At 40.9% G+C, this 11,937-nt stretch overlaps 1 protein-coding gene and 1 long non-coding RNA gene across 2 annotated transcripts; one reads left to right on the top strand and one right to left on the bottom strand.

The window, feature by feature from the left end:
* The first annotated feature begins 470 nt into the window (after positions 1–470).
* LOC139582972 (protein unc-93 homolog A-like) lies at positions 471–9,609 on the top strand. The gene is made up of 8 exons (XM_071413503.1): positions 471–701; positions 825–1,006; positions 7,196–7,425; positions 7,633–7,755; positions 7,851–8,062; positions 8,191–8,326; positions 8,518–8,649; positions 8,742–9,609. The coding sequence occupies exons 1-8, from the start codon at positions 612–614 to the stop codon at positions 9,020–9,022; spliced, it is 1,386 nt and encodes a 461-aa protein (XP_071269604.1). The 5' UTR covers positions 471–611; the 3' UTR covers positions 9,023–9,609.
* On the bottom strand, positions 1,003–8,601 carry LOC139582973 (uncharacterized). Its single transcript, XR_011676462.1, has 3 exons — positions 8,507–8,601; positions 7,173–7,296; positions 1,003–2,632 (listed from the first exon to the last, which is right to left on the bottom strand). It is a non-coding gene; the product is annotated as an uncharacterized lncRNA (long non-coding RNA).
* Positions 9,610–11,937: the final 2,328 nt, after the last annotated feature.

Below are 11,937 nucleotides of genomic sequence, written 5' to 3'. Positions count from 1 at the left end.
TTGCACCCTGGTATCTCTTCTGAGTGGAATGCATTCCTCACACACAGCTGAACTAAACTGGGTAACTATCAGTATGCTTGAGAGTGAAACAGAACAAAGTAAACAAAACATATTGACAAATGAATAATTAAGATATAATGGGCACCCTAAATCCAGGAGTTGGGCTCAATCCCAAACATTGGGATTTAAATTGAAACATTGAAGTTCAATTTTCAACTGTAAAACACAGTTGCTAATATGCTAGGACAAAGAGTCAGCGGTCATTAGCTTTACTAATGTCTGCCATATCTGATCCAACATGTCTAAACTACTGATACTGATAAAGTGGTGTAGGAAATTGTGAAAATAGAGAGGAGCTAAGAAAGCGTCCCATACTGTCCGTTAATGATGGATAAGAATACCTATTGATAAGAGCTCGTCATCAAAGCACTCCACATATCGAACATTTTATAGACTGGGATGAACTTTGTCCTTTACTCAGCAGGCTTAACTATATCAGCCGCAGTGGTTAGCATGACACCTTGCCTTGACAATTCCTGACAACCATCTGGTGAAGCTGTAATCTGGAGTATACTTAGAGCCTAAACCTTAAGGTTTTCCAAGTTTCAGACATGATAGACCGAAATATGAAAAATGTTCTGGTTGTATCCATTGGATTTTTATCTCTGTTCACAGCATACGGAGGACTTCAGAGTTTACAGGTAGGAAACTCAACATACTATAGATCTTGGATGATTGGTCCAATCGAATTGCTTCAATGAAATTCAACACTTGAATTTCTGGCTCTGGAAAATTGATGGCACCATCTCTTTCCTGTGTTACAGAGCAGTCTGAATGCAGAGGACGGGATGGGGGTGACATCTCTCAGTGTTATCTATGCTTCCATCATCCTGTCCTCCATGTTCCTGCCACCCATTCTCATCAAAAACCTGGGCTGCAAATGGACTATTGTTGCCGGCATGGGCTGCTATGTGACCTATTCAATTGGAAACCTCTATCCAGGATGGTAACGCAAAACTGTCTAAATCCTCTTCAGACCTTTACTGTTACAGCTTTCAACAAGCTGTGTTTCTTCTTCATGATTGACGCATGTACCTCCCTAGTACCCCAAAGAGTAAAGTTGGTTTCACGTTTAAAAGTTTATTAGCACAGGGTACAGCAGGTGTAAAACAGTATAGTGAAATTCTTACTTGAGAGCTCTTTCCCAACAATACGCTAATAATAATATAAATAGAAAATAAAATTAAAAACACACAAGTACAATATAATTTGAAGAAGAACGAGAATGCAAGTACTGTGCCAGTACCTTATTCAATATGCAGGGGTACGTTTATACATAAAAAGTGACTGGTAGTAAGATATACACTGAGTGTACAAAACATTAGGACTTACCAGGTGAATTCAGGTGAAAGCTATGATTCCTTATTGATGTCACTTGTTAAATCCACTTCAATCAGTGTAGATCAGTGGTTCCCAAACTTATTATAGTCCCGTACCCCTTCAAACATTCAACCTTCAGCTGCGTACTCCCTCTGGCAGCAGGGTCAGCGCACTCTCAAATGTTGTTTTTTGCCATCATTGTAAACCTGCCATACACACACTATACGATACATTTATTAAACATAAGAATGAGTGTGAGTTTTTGTCACAACCCGGCTCGTGGGAAGTGACAAAGAGCTCTTATAGGACCAGGGCACAAATAATAATATAATAATAATCAATAATTTTGCTCTTTATTTAACCATTTTACATATAAAACCTTATTTGTTCATAGAAAATTGTGAATAACTCATCACAGGTTAATGAGAAGGTTGTGCTTGAAAGGATGCACATAACTCTGCAATGTTGGGTTGTATTGGAGAGAGTCTCAGTCTTAAATCATTTTCCACACAGTCTGTGCCTGTATTTAGTTTTCATGCTAGTGCGGGCCGAGAATCCACTCTCACATAGGTACAATACGTGGTTGCAAAGAGTAACAGTGTCTTAACAGCGCGATTTGCCAAGGCAGGATACTTTGAGCGCAGCCCAATCCAGAAATCTGGCAGTGTACCCAAGTGGCAGTGTACCCAAGTGGCGTCGGGAGCAACTGCTTGCACGCACATTAACATTCCACTATGTCTCCCTGTCGTGGCTTTTGCGCCATCAGTACAGATACCAACAAGAGCAGCAGCTACGTTTGGCTACCTACGGACCGTTAGTGGAATTCCCGCGAGAGAGTAACAGTTAATATGATTGGATGTTACCCTGTACCCCAGTTTGGGAATACCTGGTGTAGATGAAGGGGAGGAGACTTAAAAATCCTTATTTAACCAGCCTTGAGACAATTGAGACAAAGATTGTGTATGTGTGCCAGTCAGAGGGTGAATGGGCAAGACAAAAGATTTAAGTACCTTTGAACGGGGTATGGTAGTAGGTGCCAGTTGCACCGGTTTGAGTGTGTCAAGAACTGCAACGCTGCTGGGTTTTTCATGCTCAACAGTTTCCTGTGTGTATCAAGAATGGTCCACCACCCAAAGGACATCCAGCCAACTTGACACAACTATGGGAAGTATTGGAGTCAGCATGGGCCAGCATCCCTGTGGAACGCTTTCAATACCTTGTAGAGTCCATGCCCTGACGATTTGAGGCTTTTCTGAGGGCAAAAGGGGGTGCAACTCAATATTAGGAAAGTGTTCCTTATGTTTTATACACTCAGTGTACATGTAAACAGAGCTGAAAAGTGACTGGTAGCAGGAATATCAAATCTAGTGTTATTAGTCGCATACACATGCTTAGCAGATGTTATTGTGGGTGTAGTGAAATGATGGTGTTCCTAGCTCCAACAGTGCAGTAATATCTAACAAAAGACAACACACACAAATCTAAAAGTAAAAGAATGGAATGAAGAAATATAGAAATATTAGTACTAGTCCGGAGTATCAATATACAGTGGGGAGAACAAGTATTTGATACACTGCCGATTTTGCAGGTTTTCCTACTTACAAAGCATGTAGAGGTCTGTCATTTTTATCATAGGTACACTTCAACTGTGAGAGACGGAATCTAAAACAAAAATCCAGAAAATCACATTGTATGATTTTTAAGTAATTAATTTGCATTTTATTGCATGACATAAGTATTTGATCACCTACCAACCAGTAAGAATTCCGGCTCTCACAGACCTGTTAGTTTTTCTTTAAGAAGCCCTCCTGTTCTCCACTCATTACCTGTATTAACTGCACCTGTTTGAACTCGTTACCTGTATAAAAGACACCTGTCCACACACTCAATCAAACAGACTCCAACCTCTCCACAATGGCCAAGACCAGAGAGCTGTGTAAGGACATCAGGGATAAATTGTAGACCTGTACAAGGCTGGGATGGGCTACAGGACAATAGCCAAGCAGCTTGGTGAGAAGGCAACAACTGTTGGCACAATTATTAGAAAATGGAAGAAGTTCAAGATGACGGTCAATCACCCTCGGTCTGGGGCTCCATGCAAGATCTCACCTCGTGGGGCATCAATGATCATGAGGAATGTGAGGGATCAGCCCAGAACTACACGGCAGGACCTGGTCAATGACCTGAAGAGAGCTGGGACCACAGTCTCAAAGAAAACCATTAGTAACACACTACGCCGTCATGGATTAAAATCCTGCAGCGCACGCAAGGTCCCCCTGCTCAAGCCAGCGCATGTCCAGGCCCGTCTGAAGTTTGCCAATGACCATCTGGATGATCCAGAGGAGGAATGGGAGAAGGTCATGTGGTCTGATGAGACAAAAATAGAGCTTTTTGCTATAAACTCCACTCGCCGTGTTTGGAGGAATAGAAGGATGAGTACAACCCCAAGAACACCATCCCAACCGTGAAGCATGGAGGTGGAAACATCATTCTTTGGGGATGCTTTTCTGCAAAGGGGACAGGACGACTGCACCGTATTGAAGGGAGGATGGACGGGGCCATGTATCGCGAGATCTTGACCAACAACCTCCTTCCCTCAGTAAGAGCATTGAAGATGGGTCGTGGCTGGGTCTTCCAGCATGACAACGACCCGAAACACACAGCCAGGGCAACTAAGGAGTGGCTCCGTAAGAAGCATCTCAAGGTCCTGGAGTGGCCTAGCCAGTCTCCAGACCTGAACCCAATAGAAAATCTTTGGAGGGAGCCGAAAGTCCGTATTGCCCAGCGACAGCCCCGAAACCTGAAGGATCTGGAGAAGGTCTGTATGGAGGAGTGGGCCAAAATCCCTGCTGCAGTGTGTGCAAACCTGGTCAAGAACTACAGGAAACGTATGATCTCTGTAATTGCAAACTAAGGTTTCTGTACCAAATATTCAGTTCTGCTTTTCTGATGTATCAAATACTTATGTCATGCAATAAAATGCAAATTAATTAATTAAAAATCATACAATGTGATTTTCTGGATTTTTGTTTTAGATTCCTTCTCTCACAGTTGAAGTGTACCTATGATAAAAATTACAGACCTCTACATGCTTTGTAAGTAGGAAAACCTGCAAAATTGTCAGTGTATCAAATACTTGTTCTCCCCACTGTATATGTACATACAGTATATATACATATATATATGTGATGGTTTGTATAGACATTATGTACAGTGTGTGGATAGAATATGTAGTATAACTGAAGAATACGTGGATATAATAGTATATGTACAGCAATAGTTAAATAGGATGGCCTTGACTAGAATACAGTATATACATATGAAGTGGAACAGTATGTAAACATTATTAAAGTGACCAGTGTTCCATCTCCACAGTTGAAGTCAGAAGTTTACATACACCTTAGCCAAATACATTTAAAAACTCAGTTTTTCACAATTCCTGACATTTAATCCTCGTAAAAATTCCCTGTTTTAGGTCAGTTAGGATCACCACTTTATTTTAAGAATGTGAAATGTCAGAATAATAGTAGAGAGAATGATTTATTTCAGCTTTTATTTCATTCATCACATTCCCAGTGGGTCAGAAGTTTTCTATATACTCAATTAGTATTTGGTAGCATTGCCTTTAAATTGTTTAACTTGGGTCAAACATTTTGGGTAGCCTTCCACAAGCTTCCCACAATAAGTTGGGTGAATTTTGGCCCATTCCTCCTGACAGAGTTGGCCTCCTTGCTCGCACACGCTTTTTCAGTTCTGCCCAAAAATGTTCTATGGGATTGAGGTCAGGGCTTTGTGATGGCTACTCCAATACCTTGACTTTGTTGTCCTTAAGTCATTTTGCCACAACTTTGGAAGTATGTTTGGGGTCATTGTCCATTTGGAAGACCCATTTGCGACCAAACTTTAACTTCCTGACTGATGTCTTGAGATGTTAGCTCAATATATATCCACATAATTTTCCAACCTCATGATGCCATCTATTTTGTGAAGTGCACCAGTCCCTCCTGCAGCAAAGCAACCCCACAACATGATGCTGCCACCCCCGTGCTTCACGGTTGGGATGGTGTTCTTTGGCTTGCAAGCCTCCCCCTTTTTCCTCTAAACATAACGATGGTCATTATGGCCAAACAGAACTATTTTTGTTTCATCAGACCAGAGGACATTTCTCCAAAAAGTACGATCTTTGTCCCCATGTGCAGTTGCAAAATGTAGTCTGGCTTTTTTTATGGCAGTTTTGGAGCAGTGGCTTCTTCCTTGCTGAGCGGCCTTTCAGGTTATGTCGATTTAGGCCTCGTTTTACTGTGGATATAGATACTTTTTACCGGTTTCCTCCAGCATCTTCACAAGGTCCTTTGCTGTTGTTCTGGGATTGATTTGCACTTTTCACACAAAAGTACGTTCATCTCTAGGAGACAGAACGCGTCTCCCTCCTGAGAGGTATGCCGGCTGCGTGGTCCCATGGTGTTTATACTTGCGTACTATTATTTGTACAGATGAACGTGGTACCTTCAGGCATTTGGAAATTGCTCCCAAGGATGAACCAGACTTGTGGAGGTCTACAATTTTATTTCTGAGTTCTTGGCTGATTTCTTTTGATTTTCCCATGATGCCAAGCAAAGAGGCACTGAGTTTGAAGGTAGGCCTTGAAATACATCCACAGGTACACCTCCAATTGACTCAAATGATGTCAATTAGCTTATCAGAAGCTTCTAAAGCCATGACATAATTTTCTGGAATTTTACAAGCTGTTTAAAGGCACAGTCAACTTAGTGTATGTAAACTGCTGACCCACTGGAATTGTGATACAGTGAATTATATGTGAAATAATCTGTCTGTAAACAATTGTTGGAAAAATTACTTGTGTCATGCACAAAGTAGATGTCCTACCCGACTTGCCAGAACTATAGTTTGCTAACAAGAAATTTGTGGAGTGGTTTCAAAACAATTTTTAATGACTCCAACCTAAGTGTATGTAAACTTCCGACTTCAACTGTATGTACATAGGGCAGCAGCCTCTAAAATGCAGGGATGAGTATCTGGGTGGTAGCTGGCTAGTGACATTGACTATGTTATGGGCAGGGTAATGGGTGGAGGCCGGTTAGTGATAGCTATTTAACAGTCTGATGGCCTTAAGATAGAAGCTGTTTTTCAATTTTCTCTTAGTACTGAGCAAAAACTTAAAAGCAACATGCAACATTTTCAATGATTTTACTGAGTTACAGTTCATATAAGCAAATCAGTCAATTGAAATAAATAAATGAGGCCCTAATCTATGAATTTCATATGGAATCTCTTATTTTAGCTCATTAAACATAGGACTAACACTTTACATGTTGCATTTATATTTTTGTTCAGTATATAATATACTTATGGTAGTATACTAATGGTAAACAGGAGTAATAGTGACCAGTAGCAGGATAAATAGATAGATACTAATGGTAATGAGTAATGACAATGAATAATCAATGAACAGCAGCATAATGGTCGTAATATATCGATTTTAGACGCAGCGTAGGAGTGAGGGCGTGTGTGCATGTGGGTATAAGTGTGTGGCGTCAGTAATGAGTGTGTGAGTGAGGGTGAATGTGACTGTGTGTATTAACTTGTTATTACCAAGTAGAGTTGGGATTATTACTCTAATGTGAGTTAATGAAACAAATCATATGAGAGTAGTGTCCATTGGCAAAGTTGTTTACACACATTGTATGAATCCTACCCTGGTCTGCTATGCTTCCTGGTCTGTCAGTAGAGATTTAAGCTTACAAACAGTAGGCAGGGTGTCTGATGCTAACCATATCAATCTGTCCTCTTTCAGGTATACTCTGATCCCCACCTCTGTGATCCTGGGTATGGGAGGGTCTCCACTCTGGTCTGCCAAGTGTACCCTTCTCACCATCAGCGGCAACCTGCAGGCCCCTAAAGAAAACAAGAAGGCAGCGGATGTTATCAATAAGTACTTTGGCATATTCTTCCTGATATTCCAGTCTTCGGCTGTATGGGGAAACCTCATGTCGTCGTTGATATTCGGTTCAGATACAAATATAAGTAAGAAGGAAGTGCACACATACACACACTTACGTACACATGCGCACACAGAACAAATGCAACTTGTTTGTGAAAGTAGTAACATTTTTAAGTTAAAGGCTAACTGTAGGCTAAAGTCAATCATGTGTAGTCTACATTTATGACACTTGTTCTTGCCCAACCATCCTCTATGGTACTATCTGTCATAATATCTTTATGTCCTCCTAGCTAACATCTCCGAGGAAGCTCTACAATATTGTGGTGCAGGTGTGTGTGCTGATATCAATTCAAACTCCACGACCAAAAAGCCAGCACAACAATTGGTTTGGACGCTAGTCGGCTGCTATATTGGTAAGAACTTATTATTGTTCCTCAGTGTTGTAGGTTGATGCTAGTGAAATGTTCTGCTGCGACTATGTTCAATGTGTGCAACTGTTGTGTTTCAGGAGTGGGTGTGCTGGCCATGATCATAGTGGCAGTATTTCTGGATAACATAGACAGAGATCAGGCCCGGGAGTTCAGGGACAACAGGGAACCATTCTGGAGCACCTTCCTGGCCACATTCACACTCCTGAAGGACAAGAGACTCGTCATTCTCATCCCTTTGACCATGTACAGTGGCTTTGAACAGAGTTTCCTCTCCGGTGAATACACAAAGGTGAGGTGACGACAAGACATATGGTTCATACTCTGCCACTAGGAATCTAACATGGAAGAATTCTTAATCAACGTAAGAGTGACTAAAAGTAATGCGTGTGACCTTCCTTTGGTGTGTTTCCATTGCAGAACTATGTGACCTGTGCATTAGGAATCCATTATGTTGGATATGCGATGATATGTTTTGGAGCCGCAAATTCGTTATGTTCCTTTATGTTTGGGAGGTTGGCAGAATACACTGGAAGAGCCCCACTGTTTTGCGTGGGTAAGAAGAGCTTTCCAATAAAGACATTAACCTTTTCATTGGTATACAGATGTGGATCTTAATTTTTTGCCAGTTTGCTACAGCAGGAACATAATCCTGCAGCAACAGGACATGTGGATTATAATTTAGATCCTACATCTGCAGAACTCATATGTAAAGTCAAAATCACTCACTACTCACCTCTCTTACAGCTGCAGTGACCAACTTTTCCTGTATCCTGGCTCTGTTGTTCTGGAAGCCTCACCCAGACCAGCTGCCAGTGTTCTTTGTGTTTCCTGCCCTCTGGGGCCTGGCAGATGCTGTGTGGCAGACACAAACCAACTGTGAGTTGAGCTATCATTTATGTATTACATGTTAGGTACATCAAACATTTTGTCCAGGACTGAGGTAACAAGGGTTTTGTTCTTGTTTGCAGCACTGTACGGGGTTCTCTTCCCCAGACAAAAAGAGGCAGCATTCGCTAACTACCGTATGTGGGAATCCCTGGGATTCGTTATAGCCTTCGCCTACAGTACCTTCATCTGTTTGGACATCAAGCTCTACATCCTCCTGGGAGTTCTGATCCTCTCCATGGTAACCTATTTGTGGGTGGAGTTCCAAGAACGCAAGAATCCTACTCTTCCAGTGGAGGAGGGAATATACGACACAGACTTCTCAGCAAAGGGACATCACATCCTCAATCAGACCAGCTTGTAGACAAGACGTGGATTTGTTATGTACAGTATGTGAGGGAATGACACCTAGTGAGAGAGATCTGGAGATCACCATTCTGCCACTGTCATATGCCAACCCCAATGGGAGACTTTTCTAGTGTGACAAAATGAGAGGTTTTGTGGATCTCTATAAATGTATTATTCTCACAACATCTTGACCCTGAATTATGTGTATTAATTTTCTCTGGTTGCACTTTTTATGCAGAATCCCTGTACAATTCAGATTTTAAAAATGTATTTTTATTTTTATGTCATGGCTGCTATGTTGAATTCAAATTACATCGTGTTATGCTAAACTGTAACTGAGAGTGGAATACAGTACTGAGTCACTAATGAAGCAGATTACAAACTTGAATCTACCATGGAGTTAAAACGATTTAATAACCAGTTGTTCTGTAGTCCAAAGTCTTTGTGGCAACAATACGAGTGGTAGAGCACAGCAGGGTCATCACGAATAATGAAACTTCCCTTACATAATTGTTTTTGGCTTACAATGAGGCTACTCAGGGTGGCTCTGTGCTTCTTCAACCACAAGCAAATGTTCAATAAAAACAACTGATTTACCTTTCAGTGAAAGACTTATGGTGTGCTTTGCTTTTGATGGTGTCTGGAAATACAAAAGGGAATGAATGTACAATTACTTCTTTAATCTCTCACTACTGCTATTTTTTACAGTGATACATGCTCCTGTATTTATCACTGTGTTCATTGTAGGGGTATTTCTTAATACAACTCCAATGAAAAGCCACACTTGGGACATCAAACTGTGACAAGGCACTCATTTTAATCATATGTCTGACTTACCACATTGCTTTATTAAGGCATAGAGCTGATTTAAAAATGGTTTTACAAAACCCACCAATAAAAACATTGCATCAACGACATGATTCAATTAGTTGCGTATTGCAGAACAATTAAGTTCATAAATGACTAATTGACGTACTTCAGGGCCAAAGTGTAGCTACTCTGAGCTTATATTAGATTGCACATCATGAACTGCTGTATTGACCCCCTGACTCACAACCACTGTTGAATATCGACAAGCATAACCATAGAGAAAATGGGCCAAAGTATGTAAAATGTCCTGGTTGTATCCTTTGGATTCTTGCTGTTGTTTACAGCAACTGTAAGCCTTCGGAATCAACAGGTAAGTATTGGTAGAATTACATTGAGGCGTGCATATACCCCAAACCAGATCAATATATGAGCCTCATCTGTTATTTTATTAGTATGGTTGGAATCTCTAATTTGTTATTGTTTATGACATTCACTTATGTAGACAATGTCTTCAAATGCTTCGTAAAGCTTTATGTGTTAAACAAATAGGCCTATCCCAGTCAATGTCATAACTATTACTGGGGGTTCCATAACTGTTGTTCATAAAAGCTGTATGAATAAACTTTGTTCCTTGTCTTTTACTACTACGTTACAGAGCAGTTTGAACACTGAAGAAGGAGTAGGTGTGGCCTCAGCAAGTGTGCAGTTTGCCTCCATCATTCTGTCCTCCATGTTTGTTGCCCCCTTGGTTATAAAATACATGGGCTGCAAATGGACCATTGTTGCTGCGATGGGATGCAATGTTGTGTACACAGTTGGAAACTTCTATCCAGGATGGTAAAGCTATTACTGAAAAATATGTAATACTATGTTATGTATGATGTGGCTTTGCTTTGTGACAAAATGTCCACACCTACACATTCCTAGCTTGTTACAAAATTATAGGCTCTTGACCTATAATAAAACCTGATAACAAGATATGTTACTAGAGTTACATGACAACACAACTGAGCTCAGCAGTCATCTTTAGAGAGACAGTGCTGAGATTTATTGAACAGATAAGAGAAATGGTTACTGACAAAACATATAGTACATTGTCAAAAGTTTTAGAACACCTACTCATTCAAATGTTTCTTTATTTTTACTATTTTCTACATTGTACTATAATAGTGAAGACATCAAACTATAAAATAACACATATGGAATCATGTAGTGAGCAAAAAAGTGTAAACAAATCAAAATATATTTGAGATTCTTCGAAGTAGCCACCCTTTGCGTGGTTGACAGCTTTGCACACTCTTGGCATTCTCTCAACCAGCTTCATCTGGAATGCTTTTCCAACAGTCTTGAAGGAGTTGCCACCTATGCTGAGCACTTGTTGGGTGCTTTTCCTTCACTTTGCGGTCCAACTCATCCCAAGCCATCTAAATTGGGTTGAGGTCGGGTGATTGTGGAGGCCAGGACTTCTGATGCAGCACTCCATCACTCTCCTTCTTGGTCAAATAGCCCTTACACAGCCTGGAGGTGTGTTGGGTCATTGTCCTGTTGAAAAACAAATTATAGCAAACCAGATGGGATGGTGTATCGCTGCAGAATGCTGTGGTAGCCATGCTGGTTAAGTGTGCCTTGAATTCTAAATAAATCACAGTGTCACCAGGAGAGCACCCCCACATCATTACACCTTCTCCTCCATGTGCCCACATAGTAAATCGCCCACATAGTAAATCATGTAAAGGTTAATCTGAAATGCCTTAGTGTCCATTGCGTGAGCCTAAACTGAAATTCCCATGCACCCCAATAGGACACACAACCCCTCTATCTAGTCTACTGATTGCTCACTGTACTGTATTATACTGTGCTGCCTTGTCTCTCTTAGGGAAACCCTGCTCCCTACTTCAATAATCCTTGGATTAGGGGAATCTCCTTTATGGTCAGCTACAAGCACCTATTTTACCATAAATGGTAGAAAACAAGCGGAAAAGGACAAAAAGAAGAACCAAGATGTGATAACCCAGTACTTTGGGATCTTGTTTCTGCTGTACCAGTCTTCAGCAGTCTGGGGAAATCTAATGTCCTCCATTGTCTTCGGGTAAGACTCAACCTCAGGTCAGTGTGACAATA

The sequence above is a fragment of the Salvelinus alpinus genome, chromosome 8, assembly GCF_045679555.1.
Source record: "Salvelinus alpinus chromosome 8, SLU_Salpinus.1, whole genome shotgun sequence".
Classification (NCBI taxonomy): Eukaryota; Metazoa; Chordata; class Actinopteri; order Salmoniformes; family Salmonidae; genus Salvelinus; species Salvelinus alpinus.
This window is presented reverse-complemented; position numbering and strand designations above follow the sequence as displayed.

What these genes read in the sequence shown, in the direction of transcription:
- LOC139582972 (XM_071413503.1), top strand. Translation starts at nt 612, where the DNA reads ATGATAGACCGAAATATGAAAAATGTTCTGGTTGTATCCATTGGATTT. An exon ending in TCTCCGGTGAATACACAAAG is followed by an intron (nt 8,063 to 8,190) that starts GTGAGGTGACGA and finishes TTTCCATTGCAG; the next exon opens with AACTATGTGACCTGTGCATT. An exon ending in AGCCCCACTGTTTTGCGTGG is followed by an intron (nt 8,327 to 8,517) that starts GTAAGAAGAGCT and finishes CCTCTCTTACAG; the next exon opens with CTGCAGTGACCAACTTTTCC.